The following is a 22,162-nucleotide window of genomic DNA, read 5'->3' on the forward strand; positions in this document are numbered from 1 at the left end:
ATTCTGATTCTAGGGCTTTGGAAACTGCTGGCCCAGACCAGCTGTCACAGTAAAAACGACATGGAGCACTGTGACCTAGGACGCACTTAGGTGTGTGTGACTGAGACATGAGTTCACAAGGCAGGAAGTACCCCAGTTATGCATAGGACACGCTGATGCTTTCTACTCTCTCTTCTATTTTGTTTTTCAAAAATGCCATGCCATTACCCTCTAAATTGATTCCCAGCCTAGTAGTAGGTCACAACCCATAGTTTTAAAATAGTGGTCTAGATGTGGTTTTCACCTCAGATAGTTAAATTTATAGCTTTAGAGTAGAACTGCTTTGAGTCTATCCTCTTCTTTCCCCATGGATGAAAAAAGTCTATTTCAATTTAGCTTTGAAAATACAATGTTTTTATTTGAAAGCTACTTCTAACGTTGAATAACTTAAAAATATAATTGGAAACATGTGAAATGAGGCACTGTTAGAGTGGAAAGAGCAGGACTAGGAGTGTATCTCCTTGAAGGGAACTTTGTTACGGTAACTTCAGTGTTAGTGTTGAAGGGGTGAATCGAAACCAAACCCATTTAAAATGTTTTTATACATTGCAACCAAATTGTGAGGGAATATGGATAGTGGCTGGTTGCTTTCTTTTCTCTTATATTGTATTGAATCAAAGGAAACAACTTTTTAAGTTAGTTGTAATGGAATTTCGATAGTATATAAACATCTGGAAAATTATTTTCATAGTATTAGTCAACATAGAGAAAAAACAGAGCCCAGAGCACCTTCTAGTGCAGTTCCCATGTGGTAACTCACCTCCCCTAACAGTAAAATGTGACATTAAGTGCAGTTTTCAGACATGTATAAAACACAGTAGCTCCAGTTCTTTCTGGGCCCCTGGCCCCAGCGCCTGACCCTGGTCCGAGCACGTGGAGCACCTGGGCTCATCACAGACATCGGCATTTTTTTTTTAATCTCTGTGAATTTTAACAGACATAAAACTCTAGCAAGGATTTTTATAGTAGAATTGGATAGCTTAGTTAACTGTTACAATCAATTATAATGACTTTGCATTGGACATTTCAGATTCTGAATAGAAAAAAAGCAGGCAGTTTGCTTAACCAACTTAAGGTTAACCAGTGTTTTTCTGAATAAAAATAAAGCATTTGGGCCCGGCGCGGTGGCTTACACCTATAATCCCGGCACTTTGGGAGGCCAAAGTGGGTGGATCACCTGAGGTCAGGAGTTCGAGACCAGCCTGGTCAACATGGTGAAACCCTGTCTCTACTAAAAATACCAAAATTAGCTGGGCGTAGTGGCGCACGCCTGTAATCCCAGCTACTCGGGAGGCTGAAGCACAAGAATCACTTGAACCTGGGAAGCGGAGGTTGCAGTGAGCGGAGATCCCGCCATTGCACTCCAGCCTAGGCAACAGAGAGATTCTGTCTCAAAAAATATATATAGAGAGAGCATTTGGTTGTATATGAAATATTAAAACATCCTTTGAATTGCAGATTGCTTTTTTTTTTTTTTTTTTTTGAGACAAGAGTCTCGCTCTGTGGCCCAGGCTGGAGTACAGTGGCGTGATCTCGGCTCACTGCAACCTCTGCCTCCCAGGTTCAAGTGATTCTCCTGACTCAGCCTCCCGATTAACTGGGATTATAGGTGTGCGACCATGCCCAGCTAATTTTATTTTTATTTTTAGTAGAGACAGGGTTTCACCATGTTGGCCAGGCTGGTCTTGAACTCCTGACCTCAGGTGATCTGCCCGTCTCGGCCTCCCAAAGTGCTGGGATTATAGGAGTGAGCCAACGTGCCCAGCCTGGTTGCTTTTTTTTTTTTTAATAACCTCGTAATATATATAGAATCTGATTGATGGATTTTTCATTATGCCTTATTGAAGAATTTTTGTTGTTTTGTTAAGGCTGTCTAATTTTCTTTCATTTTGCAAATACTTTTGAGCATCTACTCTCTAACAGGCATTGTTTTAAGCTCTGGGAATACAGCAATGAATAAGACAGATGGGATTTCTGCTCTCCTGGAGCTGACGGTGTGGAGGCAGATAGCAAACAAGTAAATTAATAAGAAAATGTGATGTGCTGAGAATGAAAACGGGTATATAGTGAGTGGTAGGGACCCTTTAGATTGGGTGTGCTGGGCAGGCCCCTATAGCACAGCGGCATTTAGGATGACCAAGAAGGTGGTCTAAGATGGGGGCAGAACCTTCTAGGCAGATCAGTTGTGTAAAGGCCCAAGATTGACAGCTGCTTTGTCTGATTTGTTAGCCTTTGAGTGCCAAAGTGGACTCCATAACTGTCAAATGAAGGATGGGTATGATCTTCTCACTTTGGCACATAAGATATCAGTGCCATCCTTTTCATGGCTGTGAAGGCTCCATTGTATGGTTGTGCCTTGATGTATTCAACCAGCACCCGCTGGGGGCTGCTTCAGGTGGTGCTACAGTTGATATCCTCGACCATCCATACCTTTTTTTTTTTTTTTTTAACTTTTTTTGAGACAGGGTCTCACTCTGTCGCCCAGGCTGAAGTGCAGTGGTGCAATCATAGCTCACTACAGCCCGACCTCTTAGGCTCGATCGATCCTTCCACCTCAACCTCCTGAGTAGCTGAGACTATAGGTGTGTACTACCATGCCCAGCTAATTTTTGTATTTTTTGTAGAGATGGAGTCTCTGGGCACCATGTTTCCCAGGCTGATCTCCAACTCCTAGGCTCAAGCAATCTGCCTGCCTTAGCCTCCCAAATGCTGGGATTACAGGCATGAGCCACTGTGCCCGGCCAATCCATCTTTTAATAAGCCTGATTTTAAGTCCAGTATTTTCTTAGGACCACGAAGAAATAAGTATTCATAAATAATTTACTATTTATGTTAACCAAACCTTACAGGATAGTCATATTGTCACTGATTAATAATTTTGCTTTGATTTTAAAAAGTGATTTTTTTTTTTTTTTAAGACGGAGTCTTGCTCTGTCTCCAGGCTGGAGTACAGTGGCGTGATCTTGGCTCACTGCAACCCCCGCATCCCGGGTTCAAGCAATTCTCCTGCCTCAGCCTCCTGAGTAGCTGGGACTACAGACGTGCACCACCACGCTCAGCTAATTTTTGTATTTTTAGTAGAGACAGGGTTTCACCATGTTGGCCAGGATGGTCTCGATCTCTTGACCTCGCCATCTACCCGCCTCGGCCTCCCAAAGTGCTGAGATTACAGGCATGAGCCACCGTGCCCGGCCAAAAAAGTGATATTTTAATTGCATTTTTTTAATTCTCATTTTTTCCTGAAGTGGATTATGCCTTTAAGGCTATAGATTTGTGAATTCTGGAAAGTTCAGCAGCTGCAGAGCCCTCTTCTAGTGGCAGACAATGGACCCCATCATCAGCTCCTCTCAGATGGCCATATCAAAGAGGCTGTGCTGTCGAATGCGTCTCTGCTTGAATTAGCATGAATTAACTATTGGCTTTATGCATTATTGTTATTTTACTCAGAGTTGGGGAACGATGGCTAAAAGTTTGTGAATCTATGACTTAAACTCCAAGGATTTGGTATAGTAGACCTTTCTGAGATAGTTTCTGAAAAACAGGTTACATATCTCTGCTGCTTTGTGGAAAAGAGGTCAAAGTACTGATCTATGATGGGTCCCATTTGAGTGGCTTGTTCTGAAGTTGACCTTTCTGATCACTCATTAGTAGTGAAAAAACTTCCCCTGTGAGGTACAGGCTCTTGTACTTCATTAAAAGAGACTCTCTCTGGACTGAAAAGCAAATAAACTCCCTCTCTGGAACTCCGGATGAAAGCACATCTCTCCTGTTGGAGTATAGTATTGTGTGTGTGTGTGTGTGTGTGTGTGTGTGTAGTATTTTTTTTTTTTATACCTTAAGTTTTAGGGTACATGTGCACAATGTGCAGGTTAGTTACATATGTATACATGTGCCATGCTGGTGTGCTGCACCCATTAACTCGTCATTTAGCATTAGGTATATCTCCTAAAGCTATCCCTCCCGTGTGTAGTATTTTTACCACCCACTTTGATAAAGCGTATCTCCACAGCACACAGCACCTTGCCTGAATCAGCCAAGGACCTATACCTGGGCATTTGGGGGATGCAGTGGCTTGCCTTCTTTTTTCTTTTTGGTAGAGACATGGTCTCACTATGTTGTCCAGGCTGGTCTCAAACTCTTGGCCTCAAGCAATTCTCCTGCCTCAACCTCCCAATGTGCTGGGATTACAAGCATAGTTCTAGGGTATTGGCCAAGTTCTAGGACCTCCTCCCACACCTGCAGAATCAGGAACTCTGGTGGTGAGGGCCAGCCACATGCATTTTTAAGTCATCATTACATTTTGAGACAGGGTGTTGCTCGGTTGCCCAGGCTGGAGTGCAGTGGCGTGATCATAGCTCACCATAGCCTTGAACTCCTGGGCTCCAGCCTTCCTCCTCTCTCAGCCTCCCAAGTAGCTGGGACAATAGGTGTATATCACGGCTAATTTTTTAATTTTTTGTAGAGACAGGGTCTCATGATGTTGCCCAGGCTGATCTGAAACTCTTAGGCTCAAGCGATCCTCCTACTTCAACCTCCCGAGTAGCTAGGACTGCAGGTGTGTGCCACCATCCCCGGGTAATTTTTACTGGTTTTTGTAGAGACGGGGGTCTACTAGCTATGTTATCCAGGCTGATCTCGAACTCCTGGCCTCAAGCAATCCTCCCACCACCTCAGCCTCTTAAAGCACTGGGATTCCGCTTTCTTACCACCCCTCATGTGCAGAATCTGGGTGGTGGCCTCAGGTTTTCTAACCCAGCAGACACGGCTTGAGGATGTCAAAAGTTTGGTTCCCTCAACAGCTATATACTTAGAGTGCCTGCTTGGTGCTAGGCGGAAACCAGAGGCTAGGGGATTTTGTTCTTGGCTGTACAAGCCTTTTGGAGGACTATGGCAGCTATTTTGTGTTTGCTGAGAATCTGTTTTCTTTTTGGAGAACTGAAGATAACTAAGTGATGTGCCGCTTTGAAATCAGAGAAGTGCAAGAAGCGCCAGCATCCAAAGAGCTCTAGAGATACAGAGAGTGGGAGTGAGGATATGTAAGAGTCTGGAAAATAGCAAAGGTGATCCAGGCTTTGGTTTCAGTTCCCATTTCATTTTGGAGGCCAGTCATTTGCTTTGAATGGGGTCTACTGCCCAAGGTTACTGGGTGCTGCATTTCCCAAGGGCAGTGGTGTGAGGTACTGAAGCTTAGGGGTCAGAAGTCCGACTGAGTGTTACCTCACTCGTGAGGCAAATTACTCAACTTCTCTGTGCTGCTTCCCTTCTCTGTGAAATAAATCCAAGCTCTGCAGGGCAAGGCCCATGTGTGTTCATTCACCAGTGTGTCCCCAGCACTCCTCACAGGGCCTGTCACAGAGTTAGCGTCCAATGTCTAATTATTACCCGGGTCACATTCTTGTATCTCACATTGAGGACTTGGGCTGAACAGGGTTTTTATGTTTTGATCACAAAGTGTCACTTAACTAACTAATTATTGTCTTCAAAAAACATACATTTCTTGAGTTGTTTCTTACCCTTCTCTGTTCAGGGTAAGGGGACAGGGACATTCCCATGGTCTCCATGTAGCATTCGATGTTATGAAAACCTGGATTCCGGGAACTCAGGTTCTTTCTGTGAGTTGATGTTCGTGGCTGCTGTTTTGGGAGTAGCCTTGTCCGGGGCGAGGTCCCCACTGCCCTCCTTTTCCTGTCTCCTCCCCAGGTACAATTTTGTGATGCTGGCCCTGTCCTCCTCATTCCTGGTGTTATCCTATCTCTTGACCCGTTGGTGTGGCAGCGTGGGCTTCATCTTGGCCAACTGCTTTAACATGGGCATTCGGATCACGCAGAGCCTTTGCTTCATCCACCGCTACTACCGAAGGAGCCCCCACAGGCCCCTGGCCAGCCTGCGCCTATCGCCGGTCCTGCTTGGGACATTTGCCCTCAGTGGTGGGGTTACTGCTGTTTCAGAGGTGAGACTCCCTGAACCATCATGCCACATGCTTCTGCAGTTGCCCCGCTGTCCCTCCCGCTAGGCCTCCTCTTCCCGGGTTTTTGCCTCCTCCTGTCCCCTCCCCAGGCCGCTAGGGCAGCATATTTTGATGATGTGACAAGAGAATGTTGCCAGTGGGGAGAGAATGGACCTGCAGTATGGCTGTTATGTCTTTTATCTGACTTAGAAGCTGGAACCACAGCTGTCTTCCCTGGCTGGTCCCAGAGGAAGGAGGTATAGACTGAGGAACGGGCACTGAAAATGGTTTCTTTCCCCAGGTATTCCTCTGCTGTGAGCAGGGCTGGCCAGCCAGACTGGCACACATTGCTGTGGGGGCCTTCTGTCTGGGAGCAACTCTCGGGACAGCATTCCTCACAGAGACCAAGCTGATCCATTTCCTCAGGACTCAGTTAGGTGTGCCCAGACGCACTGACAAAATGACGTGATTTCAGGGAAGCCTGGACACCCGAGGCACCTGGACCAGCTATGGGCAGTTCTGTGGGTGGAACACATATTCTGTGTAAGAGCCCCACTGAGGGCTCTGCAGCGGAGTGACAGCAACCCCGGAGGTGAGGCACCAGAGAGAGCCACTGCATGAGACACCTGTGACCATTCGAAGTCTGAAATGCGGGGGAGGAGTTTCATTTTTAAGTGAAGACTAAAAAGCCCTTTAAAAATAATAGTTTTTCATCATTTTATAGTAATCAGCATTTTCTCTTTTACTAATGTACTCATTCCTTTTGAGTATGATTGATTGGCCTTTGGAGCTACATGCTCCAACAAACTATATCTTAATTGTTAATTGTGAATAATTATCTGGCCCAGAAAAAGAGATGCAGCGATTTTACCCTTCACAGGAATATTGAACTTCTTCTGTAAAAGAGAGAGAGAAACCTCTCTCTTTCATGCACCACATGGAAACAGAGTGTGACCCTGAAGTGGTGGCTTTCTCTGTGTCAAAACTGTGGTCTGAGTTTTTAGAGAAGGAAAAATGCTACTCAGTGAGAAATCCAAGAAATGAAACCAGGAAGGTTTTCAGATCACATTTCCCAGAGTGAGTTCGGGAGAATCTTGCCTGTCATGATCACACTGTTCCCCGCCGCCCTGGGTCAGCACATACTTGACCCAGAGTGGGCTCTCAGGATTTGTTGATTGAAGGGTGGGTGAAAGCTGGCTGGAGACTCCTGGCCTGGCCACGTGCAAGAGGCGGACTTTGAAGAAAACTGTGATTCAGTTGAGCCACTTTGTCCCTGAGGGGAATGCTGCTTTGCAGCTTTCTGTAACTTCTCACATGGGAATTGCACTGGTGACAGATAAGGTTTAACAGATGTATTTTTTTATCTTCAGAATAAGACAGGGCGAACTCTATATGGCAAGTATTACTGAGTCAGGTCCCTCCCGCTGACCCATTAATTCCAGCACTGATCAATACAACCAAATTCCAGCCCCAGGACAAGAGTGGCAGGCATGGGGGCCTGATGCTCCAGGCTACAGTGTGAGCCCAGGTGTTCTGCACCTTGCAGCCTGCACCCTGCAGGTGAGATCATGAGCAGTGTTCTGGAGTGTGAAGTGTTTTTATTTTTTCGTTAATGTATTAATTCCTTTTAGATATTAACCCCCCTCAGAACTACATGCACAAACTATAACTTGGATGTTAATAATCCTGTCACTCAGTGCCCCAAACCTTCTGTGTCTACACCTAGAGAGAGGGCCAGTAAAGGCAACTCCTATCATGTATTAAAATGCATGTATTTAAATCTGCTTGCCCAGAGCCAGTACCCAGGGGCTAAGGATCAAGACCTATCAGTACACCAAGACTGGGGCCCAGTCACCCTGGCAGGTTTTTATCTCCTCAGAGGGAGAATGCTTTGCACTAAGTGGGAGAAAAGCAGCTAAATGCAAGGTGTCTTGAGCAATTAGAGGACCTCCAAAGCATGGCCTCAGTCATGCCTTCATAGGGCAAGGTCAGGCCAGCTCAGAAAAATGGATGGTCCTGTAGGGTCAAGTGGAGCACACGCAGAAGGCGGTCCTCCTTCCCTACCATGTCCTTTCTCTGTCCCTGGCATCCACAGAAAGGGACCTTCGGTCCTCATGAGCTGCTTCTCTGCAGCTGCTGATCACCCTCCCAGAACCCTGCACCTATCCCGTGCCCACCTGACCCCAGACTCAAGCATGATCCTCATTCTACCTGCCTCGGAATCACCTGGATTGCAAGTTAGAACATGGCTTCCCAGGACCCACTCCAGGCCTTCAGGGTCTGTGTCTCCCAGGAGGAGGGCTCTGAGATTGGCTTTTCTGGCAAGCCCACGTGGCTTTGATGCCACCAAGGTTGGCACGCCCCATTGTCTTTCTTCACCACGGGCCCAGGACCATCATGCTCATACTCATGGTGCCTGTTCTCTGCTCCAGGAACAGAGCTGCTGTTCCACGAGCAGCTTTATGACTCTGGGGCCTCTGGGAGCAGGACTCCCCAGGCTTGTGCTCTCTCAGCTTGAGAGAGGCTCGATGTCTGAAGGCAGTGCTCACTCTCATCCCTCCCTTGCTGAGTGCTGCTGTCAGGGCCAGCTCCTATTGAAAGACAGCCAGCTGCGAAGGCAGCCCAGGGCTTCTTCCAGTGTCCTGCTTCCCTGTGTCTAGGGAGAGTTGTGTATGTGGCTGTGTGTTTCCCCAGGACTAGCACCTGCCGCCTGGGCTGTCAGCACTTTGGCAGCAGGTCCTCTGCGGTTCTCTGCCTCTGGCATCTCCCTAAAGCTCAGCTGGACCTGACCAGGCCTCTGGCATTTCCCCTGCTGGACCCCCTAGAGCCACAGCTGTGCCTCAGGGAGCTTGCTTACATGTGGGGCTAGTCTGCCTCACTTTACCCAAGCGGATTTAGGGAGCAGAAATCATACTTTTGGCTTTCAATACCACTTAAAATATAGTGAGGCTACTTCTCCGTGGAAACAAGTCTCTGAGGCACAAACTTTATGAAAGGAAGGAGCCTTCGTTGGTGAGAAGAACAGTATCGCTGACTTCCTGTGCTCCTCTGGCCACAGGTAACTGTTGGTCACTTCAGATATGGCTTGGGGTCTGTCAGTGAGGAGCTGCTGCTGCGCTGTTAATGCTTACCTGATGGCAGCTTCTGGCTCTGGAACCGCTACTCTGCCCTGTTCCCAGCCACTTCCCAACCTGATTCAAGCAGGGCCCCTCCTTCCTCCTGTACTTAGTTATTTTTTTATTTATTTATTTTCTGAGACAGAGTCTCACTCTGTCTCCCAGGCTGGAGTGCAGTAGTGCGATCTCGGCTCACTGCGAGCTCTGCCTCCTGGGTTCAAGCGATTCTCTTGCCTCAGCCTCCTGAGTAGCTGGGACTACAGGTGCCCGCCACTACACCCAGCCAATTTTTGTATTTTTAGTAGAGACGGGGTTTCACCGTATTGGCCAGGCTGGTCTTGAACTCCTGACCTCGTGATCTGCCTGCCTCGGCCTCCCAAAGTGCTGGGATTATAGGCGTGAGCCACCACGCCTGGCCTATTCTTTTCTTTTCAGAGACAAGGTCTCACTCTCTCCTCTCACCCAGGCTGGAGTGCTGTGGTGTCATCATAGCTCATTGCAGCCTCAAACTCCTGGGCTCAAGCAATCCTCCTACCTCAGTCTCCTGAGTAGCTGGGATCACAGGTGTGTGCTACCTCACCCAGCTAATTTCTAATTTTTTTTGTAGAGACTGGATCTCACTGTTGCCTTGAACTCCTGGGCTCAAGTGATCCTCCTGCTTCAGCCTCCCAAAGTGCTGGGATTCCAGACCAGCCACTTTTTTCTTTAATCATGCATTCCTGTTGCTAGTTTCACATCAGTCCCCTGGTTTATTAAGAAATAAAATATTTTCTTCACACTTTTGTAAAGACCTTTCTTCTTTCATACCCCTTCTCCCTCCAAAAGGGACAAAAATTCTTTAATTTCATAAGGAGGGTAGGTAAGTAACTTGAGGATGTGAACCTTGGTGTTCCTCAGCTGGAATGTTTCTCCCTCCGTTGACATTGTAGCTGGGACTGGGCTTCTTGACTTTGGAAAAGGGATGGTGTCCTGGCCTGTGCCACAGAACCTCCTGTGTCTGGGACTGAAAGGCCTGGTGTCTCCTTTGCTCCTCTCCCCGTCCCGCCTTAAGCTGTATTTCCTGTTGTTTGCGGGACTTCTCTCCTGTCTTCTTCACCTGGCCTGGTCCTTGTTTTGGTTTTTTATTAAACGGCATTCCTTGAGAAGTCTGGACTAGTTTCAGCACAGAGCAGGACAAGTCTGTGATTTCAGGGGGTCTAGGACAGCCCCTTCACTCTAATATCCTCCATCAGGTGATAGAATTTCCTTTCACCTAGTTCAAAGGCTGTTATTCCAGAATTAGAGAGGATACTGGAAATTCAGATTCCACAGAGAACTCAGTGACTTATTCACACTAAGATGTAAAATAACCCCATCAAGATTTATTTCCTTTTTGTTCTCTGGTGGGAGGAAAAAAGAAAAGAGAATTATTTGCCAGGCCAGGCGCTGTGGCTTGCACCTATAATCTCAACACTTTGGGAGGCTGAAGCAGGAGGATTTCTTGAGCCCAGGATTTTGAGACCAACCTGGGCAACACAGGGAGACCCCATCTCTACAAAAAAATTTAAAAACTAGCTGGGTATGGTGGCACGCACCTGTAGTTCCTACATGGGAGGCTGAGGTGCAAAGGATTGCTTGAGCCCAGGATTTCGAGGCTTCAGTGAGCACGTTCGCGCTCCAACCTGGATGACAGAGCAAGACCCTGTCCCCCCCCCAAAAAAAAAAAAAAAAAAAGAATTATTTCCTGAGCAGCTTTTGATGTTGAGGAAGAGACAGGCAGGAGCTGTGAGCATCCAGAACCTGGAGGAGGAGGGGCTCAGGTGAGAGGCTGGGCAGGCCCAGAAAGTGGGAGCTGTGAGTGTTGCTGTGTGGCCTCTGGGATGGATGGAGTTCAGTTCCCAGTGGGAAATCAGGGGCAGCATGATCCCTGGCCTAGTCTTAGAAGAGCCATGGCTGAAAACGGGGTGGGGACTAAAGAAGAGAGAGAATCCGAACAGGGGATACCCTTCACATATTTTATTTATTTTTTGAGAGAGTCTCGCTGTGTTGCCCGGGCTGGAGTGCAGTGGCGCGATCTCGGCTCACGGCAACTTCTGCCTCCCAGGTGCAAGCAATTCTCGCGCCTCAGCCTCCCAGTAGCTGGGACTGCAGGCATGCACCACCACACCTGGCTAATTTTTGTATTTTTAGTAGAGACGGGGTTCCACCATGTTGGCCAGGCTGGTCTGGAACTCCTGACCTCAAGTGATCTGCCTGCCTCCGCCTCCCAAAGTGCTGGGATTACAGGCGTGAGCCACCGCGCCTGGCCTCCTTCACATATTTACACACGCCTGCAGTTTATGGGAGCCAGGCACTGATGGCAAGTGAGACGGGTGTGCAGGGGGCTTGCTAGTGAGGAGAGCTTCTACCAGCAGCTCGATCCTGATCACCTTTGGGAGCTGACCCACGGACTCATGAAGCTGCTTGCACAAGGTTCTCAGTAGCCCTAAGGAGGAGTTCTGGAAGGCACACTGGAAGCCGGGAGGCCAGTGGAGCCTGTCAGAAAGGACCAGATTTGGAAAGAAGATGAGCTAAGGCTCAAGTATCATGGGTCCCCTAGAAATTTCTCAAAGACAATGAAACACAACGAACTAGAAAAAGCAACTGAAAGCCGGGCACAGTGGCTCACGCCTATAATCCCGGCACTTTGGGAGGCTGAGGCAGGGGGATCACCTGAGGTCAGGAGTTTGAGACCAGTCTGGCCAACATGGTGAAACCCCGTCACTACTAAAAATGCAAAAATTAGCCAGGCATGATGGCAGGTGCCTGTAATTCCAGCTACTCAGGAGGCTGAGGCAGGAGAGTCACTTGAACCCGGGAGGCAGAGGTTGCAGTGAGCCAAGATCGTGCCACTGCACTCCAGCCTGGGTGACAGAGCGAGACTCTGTCTCCAAAAAAAATAAGTAAAAAAGAAAAAAAAAAAGCAACTGAACAAGATCACTACTCTAAAATTTATTTACTGAATATTCCATGAGTGTCCAGGAAGTAACTGAGACTTGTGTATTTAATTTGGAAATGAGACTTCTGAGACAATCAGATGCAGATGAAAAATTATTTGCTTCACTATTATTTACTTACCTGAGTGAATTGGTCTTTAATGTAAATATTTCATTTGCTAACTAACTTTCAAGGTAGCAGAAAAGGTGTTTTACTTGAAGAATTTGAGGAGAGGGAAGACTTATTGATTTGCATTATCAGTCAGTCCCCAATTACCTTGGCATAATCAGTCCCATTATATAGTGTTACTCATTTTTAACCAGAACTGTCTGGGTGTACCAGAGCACAATTGGGAAGATGGGCTCTTAATGTAGTTCAGCCTCCTTTAGGGGCCTAATGAAGGAAGACTTATAAATACTTCTTAATTATCCTTCAGATGAATTAGCAGCAGTTGCTGTTAGCCCTTGTTCCAGTGTAGTCGATTCTTCACCAGTTGACTTCTCCATTCTTCTTGGGAAGTGCGGCTTAAAAAGAAAGTGCTGGAGGTGAGATGTGCAGAATTAGGTCTTTCCTTGCAAATCATAGATCCTCTGCAAAGTAAGTGTGCCCAGAACTCTGTCCCTACCTCTGCAGGCTCCACACACGTTTGGAGACCCCACCCCCAGGTTGTGGAACCTATTGCAGTGGAACCTATATCATGTCCCATGTTGAACACAATCGTATATAAGGGTAAGGACACAAGAGTGGTGGCTGCCTAACTGATATGGTGGTATGTTCTGTAGCAATTGAAAAAGCAATTTTGAAACGTTCTATTTCGGAGCCAGTAAATTTTGTCTTCATCTCATTTCTGAGGGGCCTGAAGAGTTAAAGGGCCCTGGGTGCTCCACCCGTGAGGCCGAATGAACACTGGGCCCTGGGCGCTTAGGAAGGAGGGAAGGGGATGCCAGGAGCAGGGAGATGGTGCCTGGAGGCTGCCTCGCTGTGAGGCTGGCAGGGGCCAGGCTCTGGAGCAGCTCCCAGCCCTCTCTGCTTCTCCCGGCTTCACCATGGGGTGATTCTCATTTTTCCTGGGGCCCAGACAGCAGGCCAGCCCTCAGGCTGGTGGGCAATGAGAGGAGGAGGACCCAGACATGGCTACTGCTCTCAGGGTAGAGGCCTAGGCACTTCCACTGAGGGGGCAGTCTCTCACCTTTTAATTCCAGCCCCCAGCCCCCAGCCCCCTCCTTCCTCTTTGCTTCTGAGTGCAAAGCCCCTGCGGGAGAAATGGAACTGGCTCAGGTTATCTTTATAAGACAGCCACTGTAGATCACAGGTCATACATTAGCCAGTAGATGGGCTACCCTGGCCTGAGCAGCATTTGCTAGGTGTAGGCCAGCCAGAGTGGCACGGTTCATCCCTCATTGCTCCTTCCCAGGGGAGCTGCATGAGGACCCGTGACATAACAGCTGACTTGTGAGGGAATCTTCTAGACCATTTCCCTGTCACATTTCTTCTCTCCCTCCAATGAATGGGTCCCAGTGTTATGACCCTATTGACTCTGCTGTCACAATGTTGACAAAGGGGTTTGGCCACCTGGGCTCACAGTGCTCAGTAGGAAAGAGACCTGAAAAACTGGCAACTCCTGATCCTTCCTTCCCAGCGGCCTCTCACCTTTAATCTGCTCTGCAGCGCCCCATCACAGGTTGGGGCCTTGGAACAGGCTCGGGAGCTGTCATCGCAGTCAGTGAGCAGTGACTAATTAAGACACGGCTGCATTAGTCACATTGGAGGTGACAACTGAGCAGCATGTTTCTGGTTCGTGTCTGGGAGATCCTGACACACTTTCCAATTATGTGGAACTAATAGTGTGCGGCTTCCACGTGGCCATTTGGGGTGGGAGAGCAGGGGGAGCCTGAAATGAAAGCATGACTCTCTGCAGGCAGCGCCGGTTTTGTTCCCGGCTCATCTACTCCTCACTTCTTTGCCCTTTCAATTGAAAATCGCGAAAGGTGACACCAGGGGAATGGCATAAGGGGCGCCAGAGGACTTTTTCAGAAGGCTTTTGTTGTCCACCACTGTTCCCAGGAGAATTCTGAGAATATTCAGAGGGAAGCTGGTGGTGTAGGAGCCGGTCCTTTCACCAGGTGCAGAGGAAAACCCCAGCCTCGCCAACCTTGGAGCACACTCTTATCTTCCCTCACCAGAGCCCGGCAGGGCCATGCAGGGAGAACCACAAAGACCCAGAGAATCAGGACATTGCAGCCAGAAGAAAAACAGAGCTCTTCTCCTCCACACAGAATCCCAACCAAACTAGAGAATGCTGCTAAAATAGCCATCCTTTTTGTTTCCCCTAGGACCTTAACACAAGAATTTTATGAACAAACTGGGATAGCATAGTGCGTTTAATGTTCCTGAACTAGAGCTGAAGGTTTCTGTCTTCCCCGCATGGCTTCTGAGATCCCCAAGTGGCATCTCTCTAATGACAAGAGAATGTGCTTGCAGGTGTGCAGATGTCAGGCTGTGGGGGGCCACAGAAGGGACAGAGTGACTTGCATTTGTTTCTTTTGTAACCATGATGGAAACCATGTGGAGCTCTGGCTGCCCGGTGGGGCTGGTGGGCAGGATGCCCAAGCACAGTGGTGACTTGTCTTTGCCTGCTCTCAGCTCTGCCTGCCGCAAATCTGCAAGCACAGGGCCAAGCGCCAGGCTCTGGGTGGAAGGACCCCAGGGGTGCCCTGTCTTCAGCGCTTCTTCCGTCTGCACCATCACTGGAGAAATCCACCTGTGACCATGTCTTTTATTTATTTACTTTTTTTTTTTTTTAGGTAGGGTCTTGCTCTGTTGCCCAGGCTGGAGTGCAGTGGCATGATCATAGCTCCCTGCAGCCTTAATCTCCTGGGCTCAAGTGATCCTCCCACCTCAGCCTCCTGAGTACCTGCTTAATTTTTTTTTTTTAATTTTTAGTAGAGACAGGGTCTCATTATGTTGCCCAGACTGGTCTTACACTCCTAAGCTCAAGTGATCCTCCCAGCTTGGCCTCCCAAAGTGCTGGGATTACAGGCGTGAGCCACTGCTCCCAGCCTGTGTCTTTTTTTTTTTTTTTTTTTTTTTTTTGAGATGGAGTCTCACTCTGTCACCCAGGCTGGGGTGCAGTGGCGCAATCTCAGGTCACTGCAACCTCTGCCTCCCAGGCTCAAGTGACTCTCCTGCCTCAGCCTCCCGAATATTTGGGATTACAGGTGCCCACCACCACACCCAGCTAATTTTTTAAAATTATTTTTATTAAAGATGGGGTTTCACCATTTTGGCCAGGCTTGTCTTGAACTCCTGACTTCAAGTGATCCTCCCACCTTAGCCTCCCAAAGTGCTGGGATTACAGGCATAAGCCACCATGCCCAGCCCTGTGTCTGTCTTTTGAAGTACACGAATAGGGTTTTGCTTCATGTGTATTTCGTCTTCTGAATGGCGCAGCATGTTGCATCCATGCCTTCCGTTATACTTCCCCACCCCCACCCAACTGCCCTTCTCAAATTTGTGGGTGACCTTGAACAAGTCTCCCTCACTCCAGGTTTGTGTGGAGACACATTTTACAGGTGTTACCTGTGAGATCTTCACAACAGACTCCATCTATTATCTGTGGGCTACAGGTGAGGAAACTGAGGCACAGAGAAGTGACTCGATTTTCCCTGAGCCACACAGCTAGGAAGAACATGGCACAGCTGGGGTCAACCCCTGGACTGTCTGATTACAGAGTCCCCTTCAGCTCTGGGCTAATTTCCCCCCTCTATTATTATTATTATCATTATCATTATTAATATTTCATTTTACTTTTTTTGAGACAGTCTTGCTCTATCACCCAGGCTGGAGTGCAGTGGCACGATCTCAGCTCACTGCAACCTCCACCTCCCAGGTTCAAGCAATTCTCCTGCCTCGGCCTCCCGAGTAGCTGGTATTACAGGCATGCACCACCACACCCAACAAATTTTTGTATGTTTAGTAGAGATGGGGTTTTGCATGTTGGTCAGGCTGGTTTTGAACTCCTGGCCTCAAGCAACCCACCCACCTTGGCCTCCCAAAGTGCTGGAATTACAGGCGTGAGCCACCATGGCCGGCCAAGTTCCTCCCTCTATTAGAGCCCAGGAGTTTGAGACCAGCCTGGGCCACATAGGGAGATTCTGTTTCTATAAATAATAAAAAATTAGCTGGGCGTGGTGTCTCACGCCTGTGGTCCCAGCTACTCAGGAGGCTGAGGCAGGAAGATCACTAGAGCCTGGGAAGTCGAGGCTGCAGTAAGCCATGATCACACCGCTGCACTCCAGCCTGGGTGACAGAGTGAGACTGTTTCAAAAACAAAACAAAACCAAAAAACCAGCAAGTTTGGAACCCACAGGATTTGATTGTTTTCAATCCATCCCTGACCTCCCATGGCTTATTTTTCTCTACAGTTCCTCCCCTGCCTCTGTCTTCATCCCATCTTAAGGAATTTAGGGTAATTGTTTTGCACAAACATTGGCATAATAAGAAATATTTGGGAGAAATAAATCTGGCCAAAAAAAATTATGGCACATTACAAAGAAAAGGTTTTGTATATCCCAGGGTCCCTGTCTGTTGGGGCCCTTGACCCTGGGCAGCTCCACCAAGGAGTGGGAAGGCACCTCACTTTTGGCCTCTCGGGTCTAATTCCTCACTTTGGAACCATAGGCAGGAGATCTTGCCTCTCTGTGCCTCAGTTTCCTCATGTGTCACCCACCTTACGTGGTCCAGGAAAGATGAAAGGAGAACAGAAATGGGAGGCAAATTCAGCTCCAAAAGCCTTGGAAACCCCAAGCCACAGCAAGGCTTCCTAGGTGTCCACTTGACCCACATCCGCCGTTCTTTCCTCTTCCGGTCCCCGTGCCGAGGTAGTTCTCTCCCTACACCTTGCACCTCACCTCTATGGCTGTGCCAGGCTCCGCTCCCCTCCACCCTCACCCCTATTGATCCAGCTCAAAGGCCTGCTGTGGCTGAGCCAGCAAAGGAAGGAGGGTGAGGGCATTACAAATACTCATGATTTAATGGCTTTTCCTTTAGCCCCATTACCTGCAGAAGGCACCTGGCCCAGAATGCATGGCGTTGATGAACCCAGGTCACCATTTCTTTCCCTTGGCTTCATTTGGGCTGGTTCTTTTGATGTCCTCGGGAGCCCTGGAGCCAGCACTGCCCAGCCTCATCCTCACACCTCTCCCCATGCCCCAGCCTGGGAGGCACTCACCTGTGTCAGGCCTGGTGGCCCTGTTCTTGTGACTCCCCAGGCTGCTCTGTCCCCATCAGGCTCCTCGTCCTTTCTTGCAACAGCCCTATATTCTTTCTCCCTTGAGAATTAGAAAGGCAGGTATGTGTGGTGGGGCCGGGAGTTTGGCAGGGAGGGAAACGTGTCCAGAGAGGGCTTTGAGGCATCCGTGGCTTTGCTTCCCCAGGCCTAGTCACTGGACCCAGCCCAGCTACCCTGCTACCCTACCCCCTTCAAGCTGTGAATCTTTGAGCAAAGTGCTTGATCCCCCTGTGCCTCAGTTTACTCATCTAAAAATGGGCACAATAACACTTGCCTCATAGGGTGTAGCAAGGAGTGAGAGGATGTAGGTAAAGCACTAGACAGGGATGCCTAGCTGTAGCCTAGTGGACTTCAACGAGTGGAATTTTAAATCTGCCCAACACAAGGTTACAGAGGGACTGTGGTCCCTGGGAACATTTGTTTCCCCACTACTGCTTCCTCCTCCCACCTAACCCCAGTCCACAGAAGTGCATGTGGTGGTGGAGCATCTTTTAAAATTTCAATGGAAACATTGCTTTACCCTCTCCTGAAAGACGACGCTGCAGGTGAAGAAGAAATGAAAACTCCTTTTAGGCCCAGCTGGCCCTGCAGGATCTTTGGAGGGTAAGGATGTCAGGCAGGGAGACTGTGCAGAGCCAGGCATCTGGATGTGGATTTGAGGTGTCCTTAGCCTTGGAAACCCCAGCAACCAGGCCCGGGGAAGAAACGCCATGGCTGCCAGCAAATGCTCTCAGACGCACATTCCGCACACCTCCCCAGGACAAGAAGGGATGCTCCAGAAGCTTGTTAAATGATTTCCACCAATTTCAGAAATTGCCTCAGCTAGTTGTTTAGACTTCCCATCAGCCTTAGATTAAGACAGAAAGAAAATGGGGCCCTGGTGTCAGGAGAGAAAGTGGCTTTGTCCAGGGAGGGACAGCTGCTGTGGGCAGTTTCTGAAGAAAGTGGAAAGGCATGAATGGGCCCTGCCATGTGTTGGGTGGCCACAGGCATGAGCTCTCCTGGTCTCGGCTTTCCAAGGCCCGGGCCACGGTGGCCCACGAGGACACCCCTGCACCCCCACATGGCCTCACCCACCAATTGTCAATGTCCTCACCTTGAACCCACTCATCACAGGCTGATCCAGAAACTTGCTGAGTTTTGTTTTGTTGCAAACACTGATTTGCTTTGTTGTTTTTTTCACTTCACTGGGATGTAGGATGCCAGGTTAAGATGGACTGGTTTCTCCTGCCAGAAGCAGCTTTGAATTTAGAATGCCCAGAGGGTGCTGTCTTTTTCTCTTGATGGAGTCTTGGTCTGTTGCCCAGGCTGGTGTGCAGTAGTGCGATCTAGGCTCACTGCAACCTCTGCGATTCTCCTGCCTCAGCCTCTCAAGTAGCTGGGATTACAGGCACCCACCACCACGCCCAGCTAATTTTTCTATTTTTACTAGAGACAGGGTTTTGCCCTGTTGGCCAGACTGGTCTCGAACTCCTGACCTCAGGTGATCCACTCGTCTTGGCCTCCCAAAGTGCTGGGATTACACGTGTGAGCCACCGTGCCCAGCCTAGGGTGCTGTCCCAAACACTATTAAGGTGGAGTTTTCCTGGGGAGGGAAGGGTGTTCTGCCTACAGACTTGTGGGAATCAGGGAGACACCAGATGTGTCTGGGCCCAGTGCTGATCCTTGGGGAAGTTGTGAGGCCATGGACATTTGGTGTGTGGATTATATCTGAGTAGTGGGGATCCATCAGGCCTTCGTCTTCCTCCTTCTCCTTGTCAAAGAGCCATGACCTGAGCGTGCCTGGTTCTGATCTGACAGCCCACTGCTAAAGGCCTCCCTCATTTCTATCAGCCTCTGTGGGACATTCCCTTCAACTTTGCAGGGGCCCTGGTTGCCTTTGCAGCTTGGAAATGATGTTTTACCACATCCCCACTGCCCACTGGGCCAGAGGACCTGCTGTCGATCCAGACAATCAACAGAGCTGGAGAACCTGGAATTGCATTCCGATCCCAGCCCTGCCTTTTACTCCTTGTGAGATCCTAGCAGGTAGCTTTGCCTTTTCTCCATCTGCAGAAGGTTCTAATCTCTGCTCACTGTTGCTCCAGGGCCATTGTGGGGCCAAGGAAAAGTTGGGGTTCAGCAGTTCTTTGGGGTGGAATGGAGAGTTGGGGAGCCAGTGCTGGAGCCTGGGTCCTGCAGGGGAGCTAGTCCAGCACAGAGGTCACGGTGGAGATTAAAATATTCCTTTTTTTGAGACAGGATCTGGAACTGCTGCCTGGGCTGGAGTGCAGTGATGCAGTCATAGCTTACTGCAGCCTCAATCTCCAGGGCTCAAGTGATCCTCTAGCCTCAGCCTCTGGAGTAGCTGGGACCACAGGCATGAGCCACCATACCCACCTAATTTTTTTAAATTATTAGTAGAGATGGGGTCTCACTATGTTGCCCAGGCTAGTCTCATACTCTTGATCCTCCCACCTCGAACTCCTGAAGTACTGGGATTACAGGCATGAGCCACTGTGCCTGGCCAAGTTTAAAATATTCTATACCATGTGTTATTTTTCCTGATAAGTGATTTTATCTCCTGATATTATGTATTTTATGTATTTCTTGCTACTTAATTACAAATTATCCTAAGGGCAACCAGTGCCCTGCAGATAGTCACAGAAACACTGGGCCCATGTCCTGCCTGAGGCCAGTCCTGACTTTGCCCATGGTATGCACCTGTGCCGTGCTCACACTGTCCTGCACAGCGTCCTTTTTTACTATAGTATGCCATTGCAGGTTATTCCCAGCACTTGCTATGTTGTAAACTGTTAAGTGAATATCCTGACACAGAGTCCTCCAAGAGCCTGGTCTCCTTCTCCATTTTGCCTGCCGATAAACCCTGAGAGTGAATTCACTGCCTGTCAGCCCCAGCCTCGCCCCTAAGGGAGCCTAGGATGGAAGGGAGCCTGCCCAGGTCATATTGAGTTGATGACCAGCCAGCCTGGAGCCTGACACTCAGGACCTGTAGGTCAGTGGGCCAAACCGTTCAGATCGCCTGGGTTCCACATCTGAAAAGGGCTTTGCACGATGCCAGCCGCCCAGTCAATGGTCTGTATTAATTGTGACATGGTGGCAACTGTCACTTGGTCATTCAGCTGACAGTCTTTCCTCCTGCAGAGGCCAAGAAAACCATGGACGAGCAGTGGACCTTGATGTCCCTACTGAGCACAAGCCAGCAACAAGGACCCGGCCCCCCAGGCTCCACGGCATCCTCAGCCACAGACAAGCTCAGCTGCTGGGAGTGTGCACCTGTCACAAGTAATTGCTTCCCAAGAAGCAATTCCTTTGGGCGTCAGTAAAGTCACTGATGCCCCAGCCCTCCCCTCAGAGAATCTGATTAACCAGCCTAGCTGGATGGGAAGCTAGGGGACACCAGCCACCCAGTAAATAGAAGCAGAACAGCCGAGGAAGGGGCTCTGCCGACTGCTCTGGCTCCTTCCGTGGGTGACAGGGCCTCTGTGGGCTAGTGGCTTTGGAAGGTGTTTGCTCAAGGGCTTTGTTTCCCTGCCCACAGGCATGGGGTGCAGCCCCTTATGCTGGAGGCTCATCTTTGTAGCCCGCATGGGTGCTTGGAGAAGGTCTTTGAGCTGCCTGGTCCAAGGGTGGATTCTAAGGTTTTGACAAGATCACTCCACGGCTCATTCCTGCTGTGGGCTCTGGCACAGACAGACCATAGTGTAGGTTCCAGCTCTGCTGTGTCCTTTACACCATGACCTTGGGCAGTTTACTAAACCTCTCAAGCCTCAGTGTTTAAGAGGTTTTATATTAATCCTACCTGCTTTTATATTTAATTTCTCTTTTGATCAAAACAATACATGTATGGTATATAGTTTTAAAGGTTGAACAATACTGCAAGGCTGGAAATACTAATTCCCCTCTTCTTGACCCATAGTTTTAAGGTTGAACAATACTGCAAGGCTGGAAATACTGATTCCCCTCTTCTTGACCCATTGCTTTCAGTTCTTTTGACTTTTGACTCTTTCAATCTTTTTTTTTTTTTTTTTTTTTAGATAAGGTCTCCCTCTGTTGCCCAGGCTGAAGAGCAGTGGCACAATCACAGCTCACTGCAGCCTCAAACTCCTGGGGTCAAGCAATCCTCCCACTTCAGCCTCCCGAGTCGCTGGGACTACAGGTGTGCGCTACCATGCCCGCCTAATTTTAAAATGATTTGTAGAGATGGGGTCACACGATGTTGCCCAGGCTGGTCTTGAACTCCTGGCCTCAAGCGATCCTCCTGCCTTGGCCCAAATTGTTGGGATTACAAGCATGAGCTACTGCACCCTGCCTCTTTCACCTTTAGAACATTGACTTCCTACTATGGAAAATGAGCTGATAGCCACCTCTCCATACATTTCCTCCCCATCCTTCCAATGCTATGATTTGGTGTAAGTTGATATTCAGTGTTTACATGTTTAACGCTATGCAAACATTGTTTTCTGCTAAACCAAGTAGTATTCTATTTCCTTTCTGCTATAATTCTTTGTTTTTCCTCAAGCTATAATTATCTCTTTTTTATTTGCTTTTTTTGTATTTGTACTTTATGTTCTTCCCTACAAAATCATAAAAATCTGACCAAACACACCCAGCAGGTGTGCTTTCCCAGGAGACATTGCTCCAGGAACCCCTCACTACTTATTCCACTCTTACCAACCTATCTGTTTGCCCCTGCCTCCCTTCCCCAGAGTGAAGACATTGAGGCTTAGAGAGGTAGTAAGATCCGGGTGGAAATGCAGGCCTAGATAAGGTGGTACAGTTATGCTCAAGGGCCAACCGCCTGCCCAGGATGCT

General features: G+C 48.7%; 1 protein-coding gene across 4 annotated transcripts in view; it reads left to right on the forward strand.

The window, feature by feature from the left end:
• RFT1 (RFT1 homolog) overlaps positions 1 to 21,768 on the forward strand; it is a 54,015-nt gene extending 32,247 nt beyond the window's left edge. For 2 of the 4 annotated variants that reach the window (XM_002813637.6, XM_054552068.2), the window contains 2 exons: positions 5,740 to 5,989; positions 6,288 to 6,689. In XM_002813637.6, coding sequence (XP_002813683.3) covers positions 5,740 to 5,989; positions 6,288 to 6,455 — 418 coding nt within the window. In that variant the 3' untranslated portion in view covers positions 6,456 to 6,689. Of the gene's footprint in view, positions 1 to 5,739; positions 5,990 to 6,287; positions 6,690 to 20,491 lie in introns of those variants that run through there. The other 2 variants (XM_054552069.2, XM_054552070.2) reach the window with 2 other exon arrangements.
• The last annotated feature ends 394 nt before the right edge of the window (positions 21,769 to 22,162 follow it).

This window comes from Pongo abelii, chromosome 2 (assembly GCF_028885655.2).
Source record: "Pongo abelii isolate AG06213 chromosome 2, NHGRI_mPonAbe1-v2.0_pri, whole genome shotgun sequence".
Classification (NCBI taxonomy): Eukaryota; Metazoa; Chordata; class Mammalia; order Primates; family Hominidae; genus Pongo; species Pongo abelii.